General features: G+C 39.8%; 1 protein-coding gene across 1 annotated transcript in view; it reads right to left on the bottom strand.

The window, feature by feature from the left end:
• Positions 1-2361: 2361 nt before the first annotated feature.
• Positions 2362-27384, bottom strand: part of TPD52 (tumor protein D52) — a 131041-nt gene continuing 106018 nt past the window's right edge. Inside the window, exons 3-6 of the mRNA XM_070382210.1 lie at positions 24164-24312; positions 22288-22389; positions 9002-9050; positions 2362-5145 (exon numbers count right to left, since the gene is read on the bottom strand). Coding sequence (XP_070238311.1) covers positions 5026-5145; positions 9002-9050; positions 22288-22389; positions 24164-24312 — 420 coding nt within the window. The 3' untranslated portion in view covers positions 2362-5025. The remainder of the gene's footprint in view (positions 5146-9001; positions 9051-22287; positions 22390-24163; positions 24313-27384) is intronic.

Here is a 27384-nt window from a genome sequence, read left to right as displayed (position 1 = left end):
AGATGGCAAGTGAATAAAATATAATTCAAGCTCTTTGTCTGCTAGCTGTAATCTCATCTATAAAATCATGACAGCTCAACAGTCTTGAGTGAGGAATTGAAGGAAGTGGGTGTGAAATGCCCATCACCTACTGAAAGCTCAAACAGTGACTACTAGTGGCTAGATGGAAGTCATCAGAAGGTGATTTAGAAGTTTATGCCTTTCAAACATGTAAGAAAATCTGGGAAAAAGGGCTAGTGATACACTGGCAAGACAGATGAGTATAACTGTAAAGATAAGTCCTTTCAACCATAGAGATGAATGCTATCATTAAGGAGATCCTGTAGAAGATGACAAGAGATGGGCCATAACATTTAAGGATTTGGAAGAAGAGAATGCCAGAGAATAGTCAAACAGAAAAATGAGAAAATAATTCCAGAAACCAAGGGGAAATTTTTCAAGCATGTTGGGATGGAGACTGTTAACAGTGAAAGTGGCCAGGCAGCATTTAAGTATGAAGTCCTGGCAGGTGATAGGCATGTGAGTTCTTTTGGCTCCTTTTAATTTTGGTTCATTTTTATTTCAGAATCAGAACACGGAAACTGAAATCTATGGTTTGTAGGTTTACTTAAAAGTGATAATGCTTTCTTCAGATCAGATCAGATCAGTCGCTCAGTCACGTCTGACTCTTTGCGACCCCATGAATCGCAGCATGCCAGGCCTCCCTGTCCATCACCAACTCCCAGAGTTCACTCAGACTCACGTCCATTGAGTCAGTGATGCCATCCAGCCATCTCATCCTCTGGCGTCCCCTTCTCCTCTTGCCCCCAATCCCTCCCAGCATCAGAGTCTTTTCCAATGAGTCAACTCTTCACATGAGGTGGCCAAAGTACTGGTTTCAGCTTTAGCATCATTCCTTCCAAAGAAATCCCAGGGCTAATCTCCTTTAGAATTGACTGGTTGGATCTCCTTGCAGTCCAAGGGACTCTCAAGAGTCTTCTCCAACACCACAGTTCAAAAGCATCAATTCTTCGGCACTCAGCCTACTTCACAGTCCAACTCTCACATCCATACATGACCACAGGAAAAACCATAGCCTTGACTAGACGAACCTTTGTTGGCAAAGTAATGTCTCTGCTTTTGAATATGTTATCTAGGTTGGTCATGACTTTTCTTCCAAGGAGTAAGCGTCTTTTAATTTCATGGCTGCAGTCACCATCTGTAGTGATTTTGGAGCCCAGAAAAATAAAGTCTGACACTGTTTCCACTGTTTCCCCATCTATTTCCCATGAAGTGATGGGACTGGATGCCATAATCTTCGTTTTCTGAATGTTGAGCTTTAAGCCAACTTTTTCACTCTCCACTTTCACTTTCCTCAAGAGGCTTTTGAGTTCCTCTTCACTTTCTGCCATAAGGGTGGTGTCATCAGCATATCTGAGGTTATTGATATTTCTCCCGGCAATCTTGATTCCAGCTTGTGTTTCTTCCAGTCCAGCGTTTCTCATGATGTACTCTGCATAGAAGTTAAATAAGCAGGGTGACAATATACAGCCTTGACGAACTCCTTTTCCTATTTGGAACCAGTCTGTTGTTCCATGTCCAGCTCTAACTGCTGCTTCCTGACCTGCATACAGGTTTCTCAAGAGGCAGATCAAGTGGTCTGGTATTCCCATCTCTTGAAGAATTTTCCACAGTTTATTGTGATCCTCACAGTCAAAGGCTTTGGCATAGTCAATAAAGCAGAAATAGATGTTTTTCTGGAACTCTCTTGCTTTTTCCATGATCCAGCAGATGTTGGCAATTTGATCTCTGGTTCCTCTGCCTTTTCTAAAACCAGCTTGAACATCAGGAAGTTCACAGTTCACATATTGCTGAAGCCTGGCTTGGAGAATTTTGAGCATTACTTTACTAGCGTGTGAGATGAGTGCAATTGTGCGGTAGTTTGAGCATTCTTTGGCATTGCCTTTCTTTGGGATTGGAATGAAAACAGACCTTTTCCAGTCCTGTGGCCACTGCTGAGTGCTTTCTTAGTAACTGAAAACTAAATGGTCTCTATAATTAATCCAGTTACAGTGGGACAGTTCACTAATTAATGGCCCAGTGTCTCTCCATTATGGATAAAAATCTGTTCTGTCATTTGGGTCTTAATATAAAGAAACATGCAATCCTTACATAGGACCTTATGCAGCATCTCTGGCACAAACTGAGCAAAAAGTCACTTACAAATGTCTTTGTGTAGTCAGCATGTAGCTTTTTTGTTTGATAAATTGATTCCATACAGCTACTGCTGGTTCTTTCTATACCCAGGATATGAGTATGGAGAGAAGTTGTATAATTAATGGATTTACCGCTTTCCTCAGCAGATAATACATACAAAAGAACTCATGCCCAAATTATAGACTTTTTATTGTTTTCAAATACTATACAAAAAAAAAAAAAATAAACAGTAGTATTTCTTCATTAACAGATCCAGAAATAGTCCAAATTCAACATTATTTTTTCCCCTCTATTTCAGTAGTTTGAATTACTATTAAAATAATCCAATGGTTTCTACTCTCTTCCTTGGATTCCTTTGGCTTCATAGGTGTAAGAATTCTTGCTTTATTTCCCACAAGCTCGATAAATTAAGGATATCCCTTTGTAAGAAGGGGATAATTTTAGGATTTGTTTTCTTCTATCACTCTTCTTGAATCCTTAAGTATCTGAGCTCTCAGTCTTGTTGCTATGCTCTTCTAGTGTCAAACATGAAACACAGTAGAATAACCAGGATCCCTCTCTGGTGCTCTTAGTAATTACTGTGTTCTAAATTGCTTAAGTATCTGTGAATCTGTAATATTGGATCTTCCATAGAGACTACTTGGAATAAGATTTCTAGGTTGATGTGTATTTTTCTACATTTATCCTCCCTCTACTTTTTTGTTGCTTCTTTAGAGGCAGAGTGCTTTGCCATAGATTAAATCATTTCTAAATTAAGTTTAGGTAGATGTCTATAAAAGTGTTTCTCCATTTTCTTCTTTTACGACCATCACCAGTACCCACGTACACCCATCCCACCTTCCAACCCTACCTCTATCATTTCTCCCATAAAATAAAGAGATTTGAGGATATTTTGTTAAACTGAGGAAATCGCCATCTTCTCCATTTTGCCTTATTAAAAAGACAGTAACAGAGGAGGACATCCAAGAATCAGTGTGATGAAAGATGTGATAAAAGCAACTGAAAGACTAACTGGTTGAAAAAATAACTTACCAGCCTTATTGAGTAACCATAGTATCTCTTTAAAAAGACAAATGTATACACATGGATTCCTCTGGGACAATGCTTCAACAACCTTTGCCTTAAAGCGTTTGCAAGTAAATATGGTAGTCTGATACCATGAAGCAATGATATAAAGCAGATGGTAAAAAATTGCCTTTTTTTTTTTTAAAGCCTGGGTACCAGTTGATTATGTAATACAACAAGCTGTTTCCAGACCATTGGTCTCATAATAAATATTGGGACCTGTGCTACTGACACACAGAATTTATTAAGCTTTTCACATGTAATAGAGCAGAGTTTCAATTGCATCTGAAGTGCTCACAAAAGCTCCAGCAATCAAAAAGGGCAGCATGTTACTTCACAACAATCAACACTTGTAGCTTTTCAGATTTGGTTTTCATAAGATAATTTATCCCCAAGTAAATCTAGTCATGCTTTTAAAAAATGCTTTAGGTCACTCCAAACTTGGCAATTAACATTTGGCATAAACAATAATAAAACAATCACAACTTGATAAATAACAAATACAACGTTGTAGGCCATAACCATACACAGCATAAGGAAAAGATAGTGATGATGAGTAAGTAACTAGTAGAGTTAATGAGAGTACCTTGGCCTCCATGCAGATACTTCCAGAGGCTTTGGTTCATTCAGCCCTGACACTCTGTTTTCAAAGCAGGGGGCAATGCCTACAGTATCATTTTGTAATTTCTAACAAACTGAAAACAAGTAAGTAGAAAATGATGAGTTGATTTTTATTAATGCATGAAATCCTCAGGAGTTATTACCAACCCCTTAGTATAAAAATTTTTCAAGTTATATTAGTCATATAACTTGGTGTGCTTATTTTAAATGCTGCTAAATGAATTAAATGAAGACAGCGTTTCCCCTAATGCGATTGATTTTAGCACTTTTCAGCTACCTAGATCTAAAAAAACTTTCAGGCTTTGGAACTGAACGTTTGAGGACAGTGTTCAAATTTCAACCTATTGATAATACAATATACTTGATTTAGAATGTTACCTTATAATTTCCTCCAAAACTAAAATTTTAATCTGGTGAAAAATAAGTAGCTATAAGTAGCATAATAACCATGACACTGAAATGGTTACTGTCACAGATGGTGATAAACAAAGGGCTCCACTCTCAGGTCACCTAGGATTTGAAATTACTGTACATAATGTCACTTACAAAACTATAAGAAACTGAATATAGAGAAGATTTACTTAGTCTGGTGTCTTCAGACACCCAAGATATAAGATACTTTATCCCCAAACGATACTCAAAAATATTTTGTGTAGCTGTTTAGTTCTTCCCTCGGAGGTAAAGAACATTTCGCCAAAACTTTTTTAATAAGCAGGATGCAGAGCATTTTAAAGAAGAGTCTAATCTAGGAATCAAATATACAGAGATTCAAAGAGGAAAAACAGAAACCTGTATAGAAGAAAAAGATCAAACTGGTAGCCCACACCCAGAGCAATTGTGTAAGCAATTATGATAACCCACAGCTTCTCATTTCATTCTAGTGAGGATCCCCAGGTACTAGATGTGTTTTCATCGTGACATTTGCTAAATAAAGGGGCTGAAATGCACACTAAAGGGTGTTTCCCAGGAATAGAAGTGAAGATACTTTTACATTGTTCAACCCACAAGCTATTTGGTCAAAGGAATATGTAAAGCTCAACAAAAGCACATCTGGTGGAAGTTCATGGCAATGAATGTTGACAAGATGTGCTTGGATCTCGCTTGCAGCATCTGGCAGTGAGCAGCAGAACAAAGGTGGGAGGCTCACAGGCCCTCCTGCGTCTGCTCTGGAATAGGCTCCGTGGTGGTAGCACTGGCGCTTGCAGTCGAATTCAAGACTTCTCCGAAATCACCACCAGCAGGCTTGTTTCCCCCGACTTTAGACTTTGAAAAGTTCAAAAAGGAAGAGACGTTATGGAACACACAATTCGCTGACTCTGCATAAAGTAACTCAAATCTTACTTTGAAGAAAAAATAAACCAGGAGCCCGAGAGCTCAGTGATTATTAGATTTGTACAGATTTAGTACTGTGGTCATGTTCCATGCAGTTTCATAGAAAAACTTAGGCAGTTTCCGTGCTGAAAATATTCAAATTGGTAAATTCTACCCCTTTACTTTCTCCCCCATCTGCTTATTGTTCTTCACAGGGAAATTTATCTTTATAAATATAGAATTAAATATAAAATATTATATAAATTTAAATATATTTAATATAAAATTTATAGAATTATATAAGGCCTGTTATGCTAAAGAATTTACTGAACTCTCTATATCTAGATAACATTTTGTGAAATATTATTGAGTAAAACAAAGGAAAGAAATACATGTATGTTTCCCAGACACAGCATGATGCTCTTAGCTCAGTCGTGACTGGCCACAGACTCATTAACAGTTGGAATCTAGTTGAAATTTGCACTCTCATTCTTTCTGGCCTCCCATCCAAAATCTTTGAATTGTCTGAAAAATTGGCATGACTTGTATCCACTGTATGGTTATTAAATTTATTAAAACATTCCTTAACCATAAGAAAATGTTAAGAAGACCTCTTGCAATTTATAAGTCTAAAACAGCTCCTCCCGCCACTGGTCCCTTCCCACTCCAAGGCCGTGAATGGCAGAAGCACCTCCCAGTCAGACTGCTTTGTTATCCTTGGTCCTTCCCCATCTTGTTCCCCATCCAGTCGATCACTAACTTTTTGTCTGTCACTTCTAAATTCTAAATATCTTTCGACTCCGTTCCATTGGCACTAGCTCGACTCATACTCCATCATCTTTGACCTGATCACAACACCTTCCTCCCACCTTGTCTCCTTCTCCAGTCTCTCTCCCCTTAGTTCTGCAGGGCCAACACTGAATCTTTCTAAAATGCACAGAAGAATGTATGACTCGGATTGCTTAAAATCTTTCAGTCGCTTCCCACCTTTTCTTTAAGGTGGCCCACCTATCTAGCTCTGTCTCTTGCTTTATAACCTATAGCACAGTAAAGTTCCTCAAAGGGTCCCCAAAGCTTCAAACATTCCTTTCAACCTAAAGGCCTCCATGTACATTACTGCATCTTCAGAGAAGTCTCTCTGACCTTCCCTCCTGCCAAGGGTGGCAGAGTCCCACTGCTGATCCTCACTGCGCCCTTGACCTCCACTGTCCTAGTGCTTTGTTGTTGTTGTTGTTTAGTCACTAAGTCATTTCAAACTCTTTTGTGACCCCGTGGACTATAGCCCACCAGGCTCCTCTGTCCATGGGATTTTCCAGGCAAGAATACTGGAGTGGGTTGCCATTTCTTTCTCCATGGCATCTTTCCAACTTAGGGATTGAAACTGTGTTTCCTGCCTCTCCTGCGTTGCAAGTGGATTCTTTACCACTGAGCCACTTGGGAAGCCCTTACCCCCCCTTTATTTTCATTGGCCATTTAATTGCCTCAACATCTTCAGAAAGCGTCTGTGTCACTCTTGGTCACTGTGGTATTCCCAGTGCCCAATACTCATCTCCTGGTACATGGCAAATGCTCAAGAATCACAGTTAATGACTCAATCCACAACCTAAATGAAAGTACAAGTAGACCCCATGTTTAACTGAATATCAGTGTAAGTTAGGAAAAACTATATCCCAAGCATACAACTATATTTTACAGCTTCCTTTGTGATATTTGTCTAATACATTATATACTTTTAAAAATTACATTTTTTTAAAATCTGAATGGTGCCTAGTCATATTTCAAAAACTGATTTTATAGAGTCTGAATATACTCAGGAGGAGAGTACATAGTAATGACCTGGAAGTTTCTCCTCCTCTTCATTGTTAAAAGAACAGAGGCTGCCTGGTTTTCCAGCTAGTCATTTCAAAAACTAACACTCAGGGTAATTTCAAGGAGAGACTATGATATTCCTAAAATTTTGAGAACTGAATTAGAGTAAAACCTTGACTTCTTGGGATGCAATTTGTTTTCAAATACCTAAGTAGGAATTAACAAGAATAAAGCAGGCCTCTGGTACTGACCTAGAAGAATGACCGTGATGTATTTTTTTGCTCATCAAATATTTATTAAGTAGCTGCAGTGTGTCAAGGACTCTTCCAGGCCACTGAAAAGCATCAGTGAGCAAAAAGAACAGGGGCCTGAATTTGTGGATTCATTAGAGCATGCATGCTGGGGGCATTAAATGAACAAGTTGCAGGGCTGTGTGTACAGTGTGATTCCTTTTTGAAAAACACACATTTATGTAGAAAGAGAAAAGGTGGGAGTAGTGTTTCTATATGTAAGAAAAAAAGATCCAGCCTGTGATACAGTGTTTGGTTTTCTTTCTATTAGCATACCCTGATTCTGTAATTTTAAAAAGCTGTATTTAAAAAGAAATGACTCAATTACAATTCTGAAAGATAAAATACGATTATTTTAAAGCTGATATAGATGAAATACTTAAGATATCAGTTTTATCTTAATACTTAAGTTACTAGTTTTAATTTGTTTTTTTAATTTAATTTAATTTTTTTAATTTTATTAATTTGTTTTTATTACTTAAGATATTTTATTTTAAAGATATCCACCATAATTACCAGAATTCGTTTTGGAAAAAATGAACATATGGGCTTCGTACAAACTCTGTGGAGAAGGTTGGGCAGTGGATGGGAACAAAACATCATTTCTCATCACTTGTGATCCTTGATGATTTTATAGTTTCGAATATAATCTTGAAGGTAATGCAATTTACAAATTCATAAAGTTGATTATTATGGGCAAATGTCCACCTTCACCAAAATCAAAGCAATCAAAAAATAAAAGTGAATCATCAATGATCACCACAGCATCGTCATCATAATAAAAATGTCCAATAATTAAGGACTGAACAAACAATATCCATTATAAGGCTATGCAAGCAGCCGTTAAACATAATATTGAAGAATATTTAATGATACCGAAAAATGTTTATGACTTATGGTTAATTCTTTTTTTTTTTAATATTTATTTGGCTGCATCAGGTCTTTGTTGTAGCATACAAGATCTTCCTTGTGTCATGCAGGGTCTTTCACTGTGGTGCACACACTCCCTAATTGCAATTCTTGGGCTTAGTTGCCCCACAGCATGTGGCATCTTAGTTCCCCACCCAGGAATCTAATCTACGTCCATTGCATTGCAAGGCAGATTCTTAACCACTGGACCACCAGGGAAGTCCCTGGTTAATTTTTTTTAAAGTGTAATAGTATAGTCCTACAACATATCACTGTTCCTGGGTTGTAGGACCATGTTTTTATGTTTTATTCTTTGTGCTTTTCTATATTGTTTTTAATTTTCTACAATGAGATTTGTATTACATTTTGTCCAATTACAAAAGTATTTGAAGTGAATAATAAAAAAGCAGCACAAACTTCTGAAGTACTACTTTTAAAAATTACATGTTTCTTTTCAGCACTCATGCTGTCATACTACAATATATACTCAAAAAATTATATTAAGAGTATTTATCACCTTGGTTGGTTTAGTCGCTAAGTCATGTCCAACTCTTGCAACCCCATGGACTATAGCCTGCCAGGGTCCTCTGTCCATGGTATTCTCCAGGCAAGAATACTGGAGTGGGTTGCCATTTCCTTCTCCAATATATCACCTTAAATACCCATTAAAAGGTAAAGATTAAAGTTATTAAAGTTCTTTAAATATTTTTGAAAGGAAATTCTAATTTGAATAATCTACCTACAACAAAGAAAGTTCAGGCACCAAACAAGATAACAAAAAGACCCTGTTCTTTACTTGCCTTTAAGTTTTCAACCTTTTCTTCAAATGATTTGAAAGTTGGGGAGTTTCTATGGAGAGAAAAGAAAAATAATAAAATTACACACACGGAACAAAAATTTCAACAATTCAGAAAACATTATTAGTTGACTGTATTCCCCTTGGCCATTATTCTCAATCAGCAAAAGAACACATAAACCATATATAACACCTGTACCATAGGCATACATACAAATGGTGTCTTATGATGTGAGATTATCAACTTCTGTTCTAAGATTTCTACAACAATCTTTTTGATTCTTTGAACGGAGCCAGTGTTAGACATACAGATAAAAATACATGTGTGAGAAGAGGGAACAAAGTCAGGTACAACAAGTCTATCACTTCCTCAACCAACTGGTCACCATATAAGAAAAAGCCACTGTTAGCTCAGTCTGACTTTGGTTAAAGTGCTACAGTCCAGAACTAATGTTTAAATTCATACGTTGCCTGGCAAGATTTCTACCTAAACCCACATCAGCTCAGCAGGACAAGCAAACCACAGGAGGTTCCACACCAGGGATCCTGGTTCCCAGGAGCAGCATAACAGGAGAAACAGAGACCAAAAGGAAGGGAGGGGCACGGAACTCGATTTGGCCACTTCACAAAGCTGCCCCAACTAACAGAGGCTCTCCAAGCCCACAGGAAGCCGCTCCCGTGCCTTCACATCCATCCGCATTAGTTAGGGAGGGTCACAGTGCCCGTGTGTCGCTTTCACCTCGGTTTCCAAAGTTTTATACGATCCACCTGATCTCCAATATCCTTCCTGCTACCATGATGAAACAGGAGAAGAAGGAAAAATGGGCTTCCCCCTTCCTACCATCGTGACGGGCAGTCGGTCCCAAAGAGTGATCCCCAGACCAGCTGTATCAGTAGCCCTTGGGAAGTTGTTAGGAAAGCAAATTTTCAGGTCCCACCCCAGGCTTACAGAATCAGAAAGTCAACATGGGCCCACCAGGCAGGGACTTTTAACAAGCCCTCCAGGTAGTTCCAATGAACACTAAAGTTCAAGTCAAGCGTACATTGTTGAAAAATTCTCTGCCTCTACAGAGAGGTCAGGTGAGGTAGTAAAAGGTGCCACCTGCAAGTGCTTACTGATGAAAGAGGACACTAGAACGAGGTCTCAGTTGGTTCCAGATGTCCCAATGGGATGAAGGAAGTAGAAATGGGGATGATGAGAAAAAGGGAGACTGTAACTAAAGCTAATGTGAACAGAGGAGGTGGGCCACCTACATCCACGAAAAGAAAAGGTTGATCAGATAAGCAGTGTTCAATTTTTTTTTAATTAAACAGATTCCAGAATGAAAAAATTTAACAGGTTTACAAAATAAAGTAGAAATAATAATTCCTTTTTAAAATCACAAACATTTAATGGATTTCTTACACCAGCCCAAAAACATTGGGAAGACCAACTGAAAGCTAGTAACAGTTTTCACAGCTTGTTTAGAGCAGACTTCTAGCTCCTACTTCAGAACATTCAAGAGAAACATCTGAATAAAAAGTAAGAAAGCATAAGACCAACTACATTTTGTGAAAATATACTTTACCTCATAGCAGGCATGCTAATTGAGTGTTGAATGGAGCGTATGCTAAGAGGCAGCATTAAAAAGAGACAGAAATGGAGTTAGTAAAGTGGCGATTAGATATTATAAAAAGCAAACAAAATTTAGTTTTCTAGAATCTTGTTCTTCTGGCACCATAAAAAATTACTTGCTTTTTGAGGTGGAGGGGATCAAAGTTAGCACAATGTAACTTTTATTCATGAGCCAATTTGATTCCAGTAGTTCATAATTCAGCTAATAAATCAACTTGGCATTTTTATAGCACTTTGAAAACTGTCGAGTGCTTTCACCAGTACCTGTAAGGCATCTGGCATCAAGCTCAAGAGTTAATAATTTATAGGTCACAGCAGAATCATAAATGGAACTTAGGTCTTTGAACTCCTAATCTAGTGCTCACCACCTCCCCTCAAAAGATGAAGCACACACATACAGGTACGTGTACACACACACACACACACACACACACAAAGCAAGACCACTGAAGAGTTCCTGCAGCCATCATTCTCCCACACATTTGGTACCAGAACAGAAAGGTCTCAGAATCACTATTTGACAACTTCAAGTGACTTTAAAATGACATCACTTCTTAGTAGCAGTAGTCAGTTTTCTAGTAAGAAACCTGTACTTGCTCTTAATTAAACTAAATGTCCTTATAGGCCATTCAAATAAGATTTGCCCCCTGTCATTATACAACTTGCAGCTGTCAACACCCTTGAGCATACGCCTATTTGCATTCCCTTTCCTGACTGGTGGTGGGTACAAGCCCTATTATGCACAGCGCAGAATCAAGAGGAGGAGACGGGGAGTATAAAAAGGGAAGCAGAGCGCGATCACTGCCACTCCTTCGGGGTCAGCCTGCTCCCACGTCTTGGGAATGTACTATCCCCTCTGTTTAATAAAAGAACTGTAACTGAGCTGTAACCAGTCAGTCATTTCAAATCCTTGCTACATCGAGATAGGAACTGAGAAATCATTGAGATAGGAACTGAGAAATCCTGTCTGTGTGAGCTGTAATTAGTCTATTGTCCCAAATCTTTGTTACAATGAGACAAGAAATGAGAGAGAGAAATCGACCTGACATGAAGCTGCCTCTATTGTCACAGCCACCTTGCCAAAGCCACCTTCTACCATCAGTAGAGTTCCACCCACCAAAATTAATCTTCTGGTAATCTACAAATTGTTTAGACTGAATGAAAAGAAAAACAAAACTATTTGATACAATTAAGATTCTTATCCTGGGATTGTGTAATTAAAACACTAAGGCGCTAATCAGTTAGTGGTAGGCACTTGAGCTAAAAACTCATGGAGGCTTTGATGTTGAGGAAGATATTTTTGGGGAACAGGTAAAAGTTGTAAGAGTACAGAGGAAGCCAATTCCCAAAGAAAGATTTGCATATGAGCAGAGAGGAAGAGGAAAGGAAGGAGAGATGACCATGAAGAAAAGAGGGCTCAAGTGTGACAGAAAGGAGTTTCTTGGTTTCTTTGGGCTCTAGAAGCTACCTTGACTTCTAACAGCTTTCCAATCTGCAGGACTAATCTGGATGGGGCTGGGCTTGCTTCCTTTCCTTGTCTTGAATTACAAAACAACCTTCATTCTGTGCAACGCCTTTCCCTTTTTAGGTGAGCAAAGTCAGTCTTCTATTCCACTTAACCAAAAGACTCTTCACTAGAACATTTTGGCAGAAATAAATTCTGGCAAAAGAAAGTACATAATAGCTAAGCCAGTGATAAGTTGTTTGTCCACAGGACTCACACAGTGAATTCCATAGTATCAACAAAATGAGAAAATGGGTGAATGAAGTAAGTACAAATTCAGAAATGGACAGTTAATTCTGGTCATTGTCCCTAAGCATCTACATAAAAGATCATTTCCTCCAGTGGTCATCTGGTGTGTTCTGTGCCCCTTTAAACCAGGAGACAAGTTAGTTTAAAGGAACTAGGGCAAAGGCAGAGTGAGGAGAAAAATCATAAAAGCGAGTTAATTCTAGACGCATCAAATTGACTATGAAGTTAACATCCAGGGCAGAAGTCAATTCAGGATTATACTCCATAAGAAACAAGTCCTGATCATAAAAGTTGAAAAACTGAATTGTAAATGTCACCTGGAATTTTCAGGGGATGAAGAATTAAAACAGGAAAGCAGTGGGGAGCTATGCATGACTCATCAAGGGGTCCTCCCTGGATTAGGTAAGAGAAGGATGGCGGTGGAGCATCATTGAGAGGGGACATTAGGGGGACAGGGGAAACTGACCAACAGGGTAAACAGTTAGGAGAAAACTCAATAATGTTGGAAATACAGATAACTTTTAAAAAATATTTTGTTTTTACAACATTATCATAGAAAAGTACTGAGAGAAATGAGAGGCACTCCATATTAAGTGCCTAGCAGATGCCAAAGATGTTTGTGATATGACTTAAAGAATGTTAAAAACGATCTCTTTGAGAATACTAAGAAATAGTATAGCATCTCCTGTAGAGGACTTTAGGTTCCTTTATGGGATAATGACAAAGTCACTCTTGCTGGTATTGCACTTCAATCAGCAGCTATAGCAGATAAAGAATTTAAACATTTGAGTACCATGAAGGATGCACTCACTAAATATGTGTAAGTGTGAATGTGTAACAAAAAGCAAGGAAGTAATTAACACTAAGGTGTTCATTTTGTGATAAACACAGTTGAATTTCTGTATGTGTTACTTTTCACAAGATTAAAAAGAACAGAGATTGATATCAGAGTAATACAAAGTCAAGGTGTCGCCATTTTTGAAGTAGCCATTACAGCAGCAAGAACAAGGAGTGCATATTAATTTCAAGTCCAACCAAGGCTTCTCTACCTGAACATCTCTACAACCCATATTCAGATCAAATTCTATTTTATCGGTGGCTAGTGTGTAATCTAACAATCGGTCAGCTGTCTTTGCATTTTTAGCTTCCCTATGCAAGGTTCGGAGAAGGCAATGGCACCCCACTCCAGTACTCTTGCCTAGAAAATCCCATGGACGGAGGAGCCTGGTAGGCTGCAGAGAGTCACACAGAGTTGGACTCGATTGAGCGACTTCACTTTCACTTTTCACTTTCATGCATTGGAGAAGGAAATGGCAACCCACTCCAGTGTTCTTGCCTGGAGAATCCCAGGGATGGGGAAGCCTGGTGGGCTGCCGTCTATGGGGTCGCACAGAGTCAGACATGACTGAAGCAACTTAGCAGCAGCAGCATGCAAGGTTACACAAAGTTTCAATTCTCTTCAACTTACATATCACCTCCAATTTCACTGATGTTCAAATATAATATGGAAAACTTCAAAAGCAAAAAGCCACATTGCTCCTGGACCAGAACTATCTCTAATATATCTTAATATATTGGGAAGATTAGCTAGCATCTATAAAGCAAATTCGGAGAAGGCAATGGCACCCCACTCCAGTACTTTTGCCTGGAAAATCCCATGGACGGAGGAGCCTGGTAGGCTGCAGTCCATGGGGTCGTGAAGAGTCGGACACAACTGAGTGACTTCACTCTCACTTTTCAGTTTCATGCATTGGAGAAGGAAATGGCAACCCACTCCAGTGTTCTTGCCTGGAGAATCCCAGGGACGGGGGAGCCTGGTGGGCTGCCGTCTATGGGGTCGCACAGAGTCGGACACGACTGAAGCAACTTAGCAGCAGCAGCAGCAGCAGCATAAAGCAAATTTTGTTGCAAGTTTTTCCAACTGGATTTCAACCCTCAAAGACAGTAACCTACAATCAAAGCAGGAATGTAAATCTGGATTCCTCAAAACACTAAAGGAAAAAAATCAAAGAGGACAACCTGACTCTCACTCAGACACACTAAGTATTTTACAATCTAATATTTGCTCTTACTTTGGAAGTTATTCTTTTAAAAAGCTGAATTGACTTTTTAAATGTTTGTTGTTTCTTACATGGCTGTTTGAACTTTTCATCCCTAATAATATTAAAGGGGGAGGAGTAGAGGGAAAAGAAGAAGGAAGAATGTAGCAAATGGCAGCCAGAGAAAGAAGAGAGGCTGGTCAACATGTTTCAAAGCATACTGTGTGCCGAGCATGCTTTTAAGAGCCATCCATGTATTGTTATTCCCTTTTGCCCTCAAAATAATCTCTTGATCACAGGTGATGAACCAAAGTAACTGCCAGACAGTGGCTGGAGGGTCGAAGTCTTAAGCTATCGTTGCCCTGGGGAGACAGAACAAGGCAGAGGGGACCACAGGCTCCTGAACTTGTGTGTGCCTGGGTTCAAGTCCTGGCCTTCAGCCAGATGGCTGTGTGACCATGGGGAAGTCACTTAACCTTTCTGTGGCTCAGTTTTCCTCATCTGAAAAATCAAAAAGCTAACAGTACCTACTATAACTGTTTACCATTATATTATTATTACAGATGACTTTATTTTTTACTTATTCATGTATTTGGCTGTGTTGGGTCTTAGTTATTACACACGAGATCTCCCTTGCATCATTCAGGATCTTTTGTAGGATCCCACGGACTCTCTAGTTGTGGTGTGCAGGCTTAACTGACCCATGGCGTGTGGGCTCTTAGCTCCTCAACCCTGAAGTGAACGTGTGTGCCCTGCATTGCCAGGCAGATTCTTTTCCACTGGACCACTAGGGACGTCCCTACAGATGACTTAAACTGAAATACAGGTTAATGCTTATCTAAGATTATATCCTTTAAAGCCTTCAAATTTCACCCAGCTATTATTTTGGCTGGTAACTCAAACCCTACAGTCCAGGACAGTGCCTGGCACAAAGCTGTCATTCTATAAATACTTTTGAATTAAAGAACGAATGAATAAATAACTGCAGCAACCGAAATTAGGATGTATGAGCATGAAAGATAGGAAAGTGCATAAAAGTTTTTCAAATTCTGGAACTTCCTTGGTGGTCCAGTGGTTAAGATGCTACGCTCCCAATGCAGGAGGCCCACGTTCAATACCTGGTCAGGGAACTAGACCCCACAGGCCACAACTAACATCTTGCACAGCCAAATAAATTTTTTTAAAAACCTTTACAAATTCATATCAAAAGGTACCCTATTATAACAAAAGAGATCATTTCTTATTAAGTGGTAGAAATTTTCAGCAAAATGGAATCATCTGGAATAACCTGAATGAACCCCAAACCAATTTTTAAAACAGAGGCCAAAAGGAGAAGGTTCTTTTGAAGAGAAAGGCAAATCCTCCTGAACATATCAGAAATATTTGTCTAATGAGGCTGCTGAATTGTTAGAGCATGCTCTTAATAACATGAACATCAATTAAACACCTGCACCCAGTGAAATGAAAACACTCCTTTAAAGTTTCTCTCAACAAAAGTAAAGGCACAAGTCCATGTTTACCATGTGCATGCAGAAAACAAGCCAACAGCAGAGGAGTGACTGTGAACACCCACCTGGGACAAGACGTCTGTCCTCAGAGGGCTCCTCTGGCCTGCTGCTGACCCCTAATTGTGAGGTTGCCAAAAACAGACATCTCTCGCTGTGTCTCTCTGTCGCTGTCTCTCTTCCTCCTTTCTTCTCTCCCTTTCTTTCCCTCTCTCTCCTTCTCCCCATCCCTCGTCTCCTCTTCCTCTTCCTTACTCACCCACCCAAGGCATAGACAATATCTACACCTCAAGTGCTAACTTATTAACTGATAATGTATTAATAGTACAATCAAAACTGTTGCTGGCTCTAACAATGCAAGTCAGCAAAATGCCCACAATTCCACCAGAGACTGAAATCCTCGCCCCAAGTCTTCTGGTTTAGCATGAACTTGGAACAAAGGGTAGTCAACAGGATTACCCAACTACTGCAAGCACTGGCAAAAAGGGGCCCCTGCATCCACCTCCACGAGAGGAAAGGCCATGCTGCTCAGATGGAAACCCTCAGCCTGCTGCCCACGCTCCTCTTCTTGTACAGTTCGGGGGGCATGTGGTCAGTATTTGCCTCTGAGACTCACTCACCTAAAAAGATGTAGATTTTTTTATACATGTTCTCTAATATATATGTTTCATAAATTCCTATTATATGTTTTCATATATTTTCTATTATATATAAATCAGATTACAATCAGGACACCTTGATCGAGAAATGATTTTCTAAAGTGAAATTAACTCAATTGAAAAGTTGATTTCAGTTCAGGCACTGAGTCTTTTCCGACTCTTTGCGATCCCATGGACCACAGCACGGCAGGCTTCCCTGTCCATCACCAACTCCCAGAGCTTGCTCAAACTCATGTCCATCAAGTCAGTGACGCCATCCTGTCACCTCATCCTCTGTCGTCCCCTTGTCGTCTCGCCTTCAATCTTTCCCAGAATCAGGGTCTTTTCAAATGAGTCAGCACTTTGCATCAGGTGGCCAAATGACTGGAGTTTCAGCTTCAGCATCAGTCCTTCCAATGAATATTCAGGACTGATTTCCTTTAGGATGAACTGGTTGGATCTCCTTGCAGTCCAAGGGACTCTCAAGAGTCTTCCCCAACACCACAGTTCAAAAGCATCAATTCTTCAGTGCTCAGTTTTCTTTATGGTCCTACTCTTACATCCATACATGAACATTGGAAAAACCATAGCCTTGACTAGACAGACTTCTGTCGGCAAAGTAATGTCTCTGCTTTTAAATATTTTATGTTGGTCATAGCTTTTCTTCCAAGGAGCATTTGTCTTTTAATTGCATGGCTGCAGTCACCATCTTCAGTGATTTTGGAGCCAAAAAAATAGTCGTCACTGTTTCCATCGTTTTCCTATCTATTTGCCATGAAGTGATTGGACTGGATGCCTTGATCTTAGTTTTCTGAATGTTGAGTTTTAAGCCAATTTTTCCACTCTCCTCTTTCACTTTTCATCAAGAGGCTCTTTAGTTCTTCTTCACTTTCTGCCATAAGGGTGGTATCATCTGCGTAACAGAGGTTATTGATATTTTTCCTGGCAATCTTGATTCCAGCTTGTACTACATCCAGTCCAGCATTTTTCATAATGTACTCTGCAAAGCAGGGTGACAATATGCAGCCTTGATGTACTCCTTTCCCTATTTGGAACCAGTCTGTTGTACCATGTCTGGTTCTAACTGTTGCTTCTTGGCCTGCATACAGATTTCTCAAGAGGCAGGTTAGGTGGTCTGGTAGCCCCATCTCTTGAAGAATTTTCCGGTTTTTTGTGATCCACACAGTCAAAGGCTTTGGTGTAGTCAATGAAACAGAAATAGATGTTTTTCTGGAACGCTCTTGCTTTTTCCATGATCCAGCAGATGTTGGCAATTTGATCTCTGGTTCCTCTGCCTTTTCTAAAACCAGCTTGAACATCAGGAAGTTCACGGTTCACATACTGTTGAAGCCTGGCTAGAGAATTTTGAGCACTACTTTGCTAACATGTGAGATAAGTGTAATTGTGCGGTAATATGAGCATTCTTTGGCATTGCCTTTCTTTGGGACTAGAATGAAAACTGACCTTTTCCAGTCCTGTGGCCACTGCTGAGTTTTCCAAATTTGCTGGTATATTAAGTGCAGCACTTTCACAGCATCATCTTTCAGGATTTGGAATAGCTCAACTGGAATTCCATCACCTCCACTAGCTTTGTTCATAGTGATGCTTTCTAAGGCCCACTTGACTTCACATTCCAGGATGTCTGGCTCTAGGTCAGTGATCACACCATCGTGATTATCTTGGTCGTGAAGATCTTTTTTGTACAGTTCTTCTGTGTATTCTTGCCACCTCATCTTGATATCTTCTGCTCCTGTTAGGTCCATACCATTTCTGTCCTTTATTGTACTCATCTTTGCATGAAATGTTCCCTTGGTATCTTGAACTTTCTTGAAGAGATCTCTAGTCTTTCCCATTCTATTATCTTCCTCCTATTTCTTTGCATTGATCACTGAGGAAGGTTTTCTTACCTCTCCTTGCTATTCTTTGGAACTCTGCATTCAAATGGGTATATCTTTCCTTTTCTCCTTTGCCTTTAGCTTCTCTTCTTTTCTCAGCTATTTGTAAGACCTCCTCAACCATTTTGCCTTTTAGCATTTCTTTTTCTTGGAGATGGTCTTGATCACTGTGTGCTGTACAATGTCATGAACCTTCATCCATAGTTCTTCAGGCACTCTGTCTATCAGATCTAATCCCTTGAATCTGTTTGTCACTTTCACTGTATAATCATAAGGGATTTGATTTAGATCATACCTGAATGCTCTAGTGGCTTTCCCTACTTTGTTCAATTTAAATCTGAATTTGGCAATAAGGAGTCCATGATCTGAGCCACAGTGTGCTCCTGGTCTTGTTTTTGCTGACTGTATAGAGCCTCTCCATCACCCTCCGCAATGTCCCACACTGTCTGTGGAATGTGTTCTTCTCTAAATAAACCTACTTATTATTTATCACTTTGTCTCTCACTGGATTCTTTCTGAGATGAAACATCAAGAACCTGAGCTTTATTAGGTCCTGAAACCAGATGCCAACAACTAAGGGCTTTACTCAACTTTTAACCTGTAAGAAATAATTCCAAAATGTAGCTCTCTTATATCTCCCACTTCCAAGTTGTCATATGAAGCCTAACTTTAACCAGGACCTGCACTGATACATAATATATTGATACACAAAGAATACATTATTCATTAATAACTAGACTGAAAATGTTAGACAGAGTATGATCTTAATCGAATTTTTTTAATGAAAGGAAAAAAAGTGACTGTGTAAGCAGCAAGAAAACAGCCACCAAACTCATATTATTTCCAGTGAATTAATAAGACAGCACATACTGAGCCATGCTGCTGCTGCTGCTAAGTCGCATCAGTCGTGTCCGACTCTGTGCGACCCCATAGACAGCAGCCCAACTACTTAGGTACATTTGCTTAATCTTCTCCAAAGTATACAGAAAAAATGGTGGTATGAACTGATGAAATCCTTCTTCAAACAGCACTTACATAGTTTTATTATTTTTGTTTACATTATACCTAGTATTGCTTTATACTTAAGTATGAACAGGCTCTTCCATTCTTCTGAGGCCACACCACACACCATGAGGGATCTTAGTTCCCTGCTGGACACTGGTTAAGAATCCAGCTTGCAATGCAGAGGACATGGGTTCGATCCCCAGTCAGGGAATTAAGATTCCACATGCCCCAGAGCAATGAAACCCGAGTGCCACAACAACTGAGCCTGCATGAAACAATGATGATACCAAGGGCTGCAACCAAGACCCAAGGCAGCCAAGTAAATAAAACGGTAATAATAAGGCCGCACAACACAGCATGAGGGATTTTAGTTCTCCAGCCAGGAGCTGAAGCTGTGCCCTGGGAATGCAGGGTCTAACCCACTGGACCACCAGGGAAGTCCCAGGGCTCTTCCATTCGTAACTCATTCCTGGGCCCCACCTCCCTTCTCCCATTCCATGCACTCAAAGATTTTAAGCTCTTTCTTAATAAGAACTGTGTCTGGTATAGGTTATACCCTTTGGATCCATCAACGGTGTACACCTTAATGTTAGCAGAATGGATTATGTGAGTGAACAAATCCCCACACAACCCCTTAACGTTAGATAAAATTCTCTTAATAGTTTCCTAAAGCACTTAGGCCATTTTCAGTTGAACACCAAAGATATAGAATTGACTCCTATCACTGATTTCTTGGGGTTTTTTTAAAGCATAATTCTAACCGCAAATAGTTTAACACTCAGAGTTTGTTTATCTCCCTGACTTACTCTTTCAGAGATAAGTGAGAGAAAGCCTCAGTTATAAGCATCTATTTGATTACTTAAGAAGGCACAATGCTAGCCACAGCAAGTGACTGCTTGAGAAGACAATTCACGTTAATAGGAACAGAGAGAGACTAGTGTGTTAACTTTCCTACTTATACTCAAAGGACCTTCCACCTTCATTTTCTCTAACTACTAATTGGATAATCAGAGAGTCTGTATGGGAGGGAGAGGAGAGGTTTGCTCAATATCACAAAGATTCCTTCCAGAAGGGAAGGTTTGGACTGACATCTTTTTAACATGCTTTCTTTTTTGGCCTAATACACTTTATTTCTCCTTTTGCAGCTATGAAATATCCTTGTGTGCAGAGTTACAGAATACAACTCATGTAAAGAACTAATAAAATAGTAAACACTAGAGGCTAACAAAACAAGTACTAAAACATGCTGAATCATGGTATATCATCTTAGGCATATTTTACCATAATTAAAAAAAAATGTCACAGTAACCTGGAAAGAGAAAAGACTAACATTGTGAGACGGTACATATGCTGTCTATTACAGCTGCATAATGGGAGCCAGGTGAAGGGGGATTCCAGCATCCTGACATAGGCACCAAAGAAATTACAGCATCAAAAACAAACAAACAAAGTCAGACATGAAAAGGGAGGAATTCTGCATGCCATGGTAAAGCTGATTCTTTTTTTACCAAACACACACATACACAAAAAGAAAGTAAAATGTCAAAATCATTTCCATATCCCTTGAATCACATGTCAAATTATTCTCCTTTTAATGTATCCATCACCCATGGTATACAAGAAACCCTCCCTTGAAAATAGGAATGCACCAGAGAAAAGATATTCCGAAATGCAAGATTATGTAGTGGACAAACACGACCATCCAATGTGGCATCATAGCCTAAGCACACTTGTCTTAGACGAGAGCTGGGCTGCAGCGATGGTTTACACTCTCCTTACCTAAAGGAATGTGAAAAGGCTTGCAATCTGCAAGAAGCCAGAGTAAGCATTAAAAAAGAAAGGAAGTTCTGGTAAATCTAAAACAATTAAATAACCTACTTTTTAAGAGCTGTGTAAAGTTTTAACTGAATTCTAAGAGGCTACACAATCGGGAGTTAGCACAGAAAGAAAAGAGCTTACCTAAGAGAAGTATATATAATGGTCAAGAGGGTTTAAGAGAGCTGTGTTTATTACGTTGTGTTGAAATGATAATAGTCCAAATACAATGAGCAAATCATTGGGTATTTTTGGTACAAGTATAAGACCAATTAACCAAACTTATTCAACCAACAAAATTCTGGTTGTAAAATCTACTTTCCCCACAAAAAGAAAACACAAGGTCATGCAATCTGAAGGGTTTAAAAAAAACAAAACACATAAATCTTGCATGCCAACAGAAGCACAGCCAATTTAATCCACATTTGTCATTTTCAGCACTATTTTAATCCACATGGTGGGTGGCATGAGGTTACTGATGGACACAAAAGCACTCTGAAGCGGTTTTATCAAAATGACCAGGAAAATTCTGCAGACACATTGAAAATAAAATGCAAAATAAATAGCTCAAAACAAGATTTTGGCCTGGGCATGAACATAGATGGTACAAAGCAGTACACAAATGAGTATGTGCCAAGCACACCATGGGCTAAAGATGTACCACCTGGAAGTAAAGGCAGGACTCAGTGCTCCCAGACTTATCCCCACCAGACACAAGGCTCCACTTACAACCATAGGTCTGCAGCCACATACTTACCCCGTGTGATCAAGAAGGGCTAAAAGGAGGAAAGTTCACAACCAGAATTTTTCAACAACTTTAAATGTATTCATAAGACAATCAGTTTGAAGGCTATGCCTAGAAGGATTTAGGGATGCATTTCAGGTCCTGGTTTGAAGGAGGGCTCTTCCTCACTCAAACAGGGGGAGTCCAACATCAGCCAGTACCAGGCAGGAAAGAAATGCAACCACGATAACAGATTTTAATCTGCCTCATCTTAATTAAGCAAGGAAAAATGAGGACGTACTTTACATCTTCCAGCTTTTTGGTGATGACAGAGCCAACAGACGAAAAAGCAGCTGAAGCCTTCTGTCCGGCCTGAGATAAGGTTTCAGAGGTCTTCTTGTACCTATATTAAATTATAAAAGAACAGAGCAAAGAAAGTAAGCTAACCTTTCCAATATCCATTATGTGGTGACAGAGGATGAGATGGTTAGATGGCATCACCGACTCAATGGACACACGTGTGTGTGCTAAGTTGCTTCAACTGTGCCTGACTCTTTGTGACCCTATGCAGCAGCAAACTCTGGGAGACAGTGAAACACAGGGAAGCCTGGCGTGCTGCAGTCCATGGGGTTGCAAAGAGTCGGACACGACTTAGCGATTGAACAATAATCTTTCTAATATCCATTATGCAGAGTTCAGTGATCACCACCTTTTGGACAACTCTCAAGAAAAAAAAAAAAATAGAATATCCAAAATTCTTCATGACTGCCAAGTCAACATCATCACATCATCTTTTACTTAACCACCATTTCAAACACAACCTTTTGCAGCACCCTAGAACAGCCAGAAAGGCCCATAAAGGCAAGGCTGAAGAAATCTGGGTAAGAGTTAAAAACAGTTATGAAGCCAAGATCAAAATGGGCCAGAGGTTAAATGAAACTATATCTCTGATTTTTTTTTCCTTTTTCACTTAAGCTAAACAAAACAAAAATGAAATCAAATTCCTCACATTTCTTTCACAACTTTATTTTCTAAAAAGGGACCAGAAGTAAGGTGGGATCCAGGAGTACTTTTTATCACCCAAATCAATTTGGGGCAGCATAAAGAGATTTTTCAGTTCTCCCTATATGTAGAGTTACCAAATAAGAACTGGTGCCTTCTCAACAGGGTACATAAAAGGTACAACACTTCAAATGACTCAAGGGGGATATTTGCTGTAGCCCAAAAGCAGAAAATTTACCACCCCCTCCTCCCATCTACTCAGGGATTAGTGAAGGGAAAAAATAAACCAGACAAAAGAATATGGTTCTTATCCCAAAGAGGTTAAGCCCACATTGTAGAAAGGGATGTTCAGGCATTTTTACTTACCTTGTCAAGATCAAATACCAAAAAAGAGAAAAAGAGAAAATGTTTAAGATGATACAAGGAATGGCATCCTGCATGTTCTTCCGCTGCCTACTTATATGGAGAAAGCGGGTGGGTACCCCCGTACTGCCACATTAGGAAGCAGTCAGCCTCGCTGGTGCTGGTCACCAGCTCAGCAGACGGGACTGCATAGAGAACACCTTTTGGAGACTCAGGAAATGGAGCTGCATCTTGATAATGCTGTACCAAAACCGTGTGATCAAAAAAGACCAGAAGATTAAGGGGTGGTCCCCTGCTATTGGCACACATCAGAGATGGTGACCTGAGAGAGTCTCATGCTGTGTATAAAGCAGGGTTAAAAAAAAATAAAAAGACTGGCTCTGCACTTGGCCAGATCTTAGTTCAAACAGTGCCTCCAGACATTGAGAGATTTGTGACCTCAACACTGATCTGATCCTGTTTCCTTATCTACGGCTATCTCACTACCCACTCTACTGGGTTATTCTGAGGACCAAGTGACTCATGTATATATCTGGTAAGTCAGTATATAACATTTTAAGAGCTGAGATTTTATTTCTTCAACTCACATAGGAGGCTGGTTTTCTCGCTATACCCCAGAACAGTCCAAAAGAACAGTTGGAGAAGACTCAGATACACTTGAGAACAGGCATGGTGGGGAAGGTTGCCCCGCACAGTATAGACAAAAGCTGCAGAAACCTCCTCAGTCCCTTTCCACCCCTCCCCGCTTCCAGACAAAAAGAGCAAAGTGTCCTCTACATTCTCTAGAAAAAGGGAGGGTCAAGGGCACATACGCAGATGTAGCTGTCACATCTTGCCACCCTTTGGCAATGTTCTGTTTTAGTTCCTGTAGTGAATTGATCCCAAGTTTCCGCTTGATCTCCGCTAGGTGCTTCTCTTTTGCTGCTAACACTTGAGACAGAGTCTGGATTTCTTCTTCTACCTGCAAGGAGCGGGGTTGGGGTAGGAATAAAGTCAAAGAGTTAAGATGATAAGCCCAAAATTATATTCAAAATTCCAGTCATTTTAAAACATTTTGGATTCATTTCTCTGCCTCTTTTAAAATAATATGTTAAGCAAATGGGTTGCTTGTTGATCTCTCCTGTAAAGCTGCTTTTCTCTCTTCTCTATATTTCAGTCTTGAGTTGTTCTCAGTCTCTCCCCTCTTCCTATACTTCCTTACTCAGGTTTATCATAGAGGTTCAGGGTTCAAACCTTTACACAGATAATATTCAAATTATTCTAACAGCTACTCTGACTACTGGGTCTGCATTTCCAGCTGAACACTGCTGCTTGAATGTCCATAAAAACTCACATTTATGTATTAAGTTAAACAAATCTGAAGTGAAAAGTGAAAGTGTTAGTCGCTCAGTTGTGTCTAACTCTTTGCAACCCCATGGACTATAAGCCACCAGGCTTCTCTTGTCCATGGGATTCTCCAGGGAAGAAGACTGGAGTGGGAAGTTATTCCTTTCTCCGGGGGTTCTTCCTGACCCAGGGATCGACCACCCAAACAATCTGAATTCCCACCAAAATACATACAACCATGCCAAATCAAAACACAGCCATATTGCATATTTCATATAAGTTTATGCATGCATACATGCTAAGTTCCTTCAGTAGAGTCCGACTCTTTATGACACTAGTCAATAGACTATAACCTGCCAGACTCTTCTGTCCACAGGATTCTCTAGGCAAGAATACTGGAGTGGGTTGCCATTCCCTCCTCCAGGGGATCTTCCCAACCCAGGGGTCGAACACATGTCTCTTGCGTCTCCTTCACTGGCAGATGGGTGTTTTTTTTTTTTTTTTTAACCACTAGCACTACCAGGAAAGCCTCATATGCGTTTATACTTCCAATATAAATCACAGTTCATACTGTCAATCTTTGTACCTGTCAAACTCACAGGCATAAATAAAACACACTCTCTCCCAGAGTCCTGCAGAAGTGTGGGCCCCTCTGATGCGGACTGACCAGCCTCAGGTTGGTGGTTAGAAATAGGCTCCTGACCCATCAAGTGGCTACTAGCCAGTGAACTGCCTGATGTGCCAAGGGATGCTCGAATAATCACAGTCTCATTCAGGAATGCAGTTTGAGAAACTAAGATCACATTGGGAGGAGAAACTGAAAAGACTTGGATAAAGAAGCCCTGAAGGACAGGTGGGGCACAGCGAGATTATGTAATATTACAGAAGCCTAAATATACTCGAGGAGGCCAAAACTATAAACAGAAGCTATGAAGCAAAAAAAAAAAAAAAAAAAGTAGAGGAAAAGGCACAGCTAGGAAAATAGAGGGAAAGGGGAGACCCACAGAGAGAAACAGACACCCAAGACTTCTGTCCCAGAAGTCAAAAAACTTGGGTCCCTCAAGTATAGTTGGCCCTCCGTATCCACAGGTTCCACATCCACAGATGCAACCAACTGCAGATTGAAAATATTCAGGGGAAAAAAGTTCCAGAAAGTTTCACAAAGCAATATCTTGAAACTGCCATGTACTGGCAATTATTTACATAGCATTTATACGGTATTTACATAGCATTTACATTGCACTAGGTATTATAAGTAATCTAGGGATTATTTAAAACATGTGGAAGGACGTGCATAGGTTATATGCAAATATTATACCATTTTATATAAGGGACTTGAGCATCTGTGGATTTTGATATTCACAGGGTTCCTGGAACCCACCCCCTGCAGACACTGAGGGATGACTGTACGTTCATTAATATTCAAGACCCTCAGAAGGAAGCTTCTCTAGGCTTGTTGCAAAGCCATATCTCAGTCTTGACCTACACAACACTTCCATGGGTTCAAAGACAGCATGGCCTTTAAAAACAAAATAGAGTATTATTAAGTGAACTGAGAGCACTCGGCAAAAGGAAAGAAGAATAAATCAAAAGTGATGTGGCTGCCAAAAAAAACCCCAAATAACATACTCTAAGATGGCATTAATTAGAATACAGGTCCAGAACAAAGATAATCATCCATGCTTATATGACTCCGAGCTTCCCTGGTGGCTCAGACAGTAAAGAAGCTACCTGCGATACAGGAGACCTGGGTTCGATCCTTGGGTCAGGAAGATACCCTGGAGAAGGCAATGGCAACCCACTCCAGTATTCCTGGCTAGAAAATTCCATGGATAGAGGAGCCTGGCAGGCTACATGGGTTCCATGGGGGTGAGCTACATGGGGTTCATGGGACTGCAAAGAATCAGACATAACTGAGCAACTAACACAGTCTCTAAGATCCCGACTCTTAGTGACCCCATGGACTGCAGCCTACCAGGCTCCTCCATCCATGGGATTTTCCAGGCAAGAGTACTGGAGTGGGTTGCCATTGCCTTCTCCGGTCTATAAGATAGGACTCCACAAATTATATCTCTTTTTGGAAGTCACAAAACGCAACAATAAATGTATGAATGAATAAGGTTTAAAATCAAGCAAATTAAATGATTTGCTGCAAGTCACTAAGCTAATAACGCAGGAATCGGAATTTTAATGCAGGTTTTCTGACTCCACTTCTCAGTTTACTGGCTAATTCTCATTGCACATTGTTAGCTTTCTAATACTTTTCTTTACCTTAATTACAAATGTTCACATACTTCAAGGAGTAGACTTAAATGTTAAGTTTTGTACCCCTTGACACATCTCTGAAGTATTCACTTGCCCTAATGAAACTTGGAAAGAAAGACCACTATAAATCTTTCTGAACAATACATGACCCAATATATTTCCTGCTTTTGTTGATAATTGTGTGCTAACATACCTAGCTCAATCTCAGCACACTAGAGCGACAATTTCTTAATTCAACATTTGTGTGTGTGTGTGTGTGTGTGTGTGTGTATACATACACACACAAGAATCTCTGACATGAATCAAGAAAAATGGAATAATGAGTAGAAAAGTTACTACAAAGCTATGGTAATCAAGATTGTGTGGTAGACTTGAGAGTCCAGAAATAAACCCATACATTCATGGTCCACTGATTTTCAACAAAGATACCAAGCAATTCAGT

The sequence above is a fragment of the Bos mutus genome, chromosome 14, assembly GCF_027580195.1.
Source record: "Bos mutus isolate GX-2022 chromosome 14, NWIPB_WYAK_1.1, whole genome shotgun sequence".
NCBI classification, from domain to species: domain Eukaryota; kingdom Metazoa; phylum Chordata; class Mammalia; order Artiodactyla; family Bovidae; genus Bos; species Bos mutus.
This window is presented reverse-complemented; position numbering and strand designations above follow the sequence as displayed.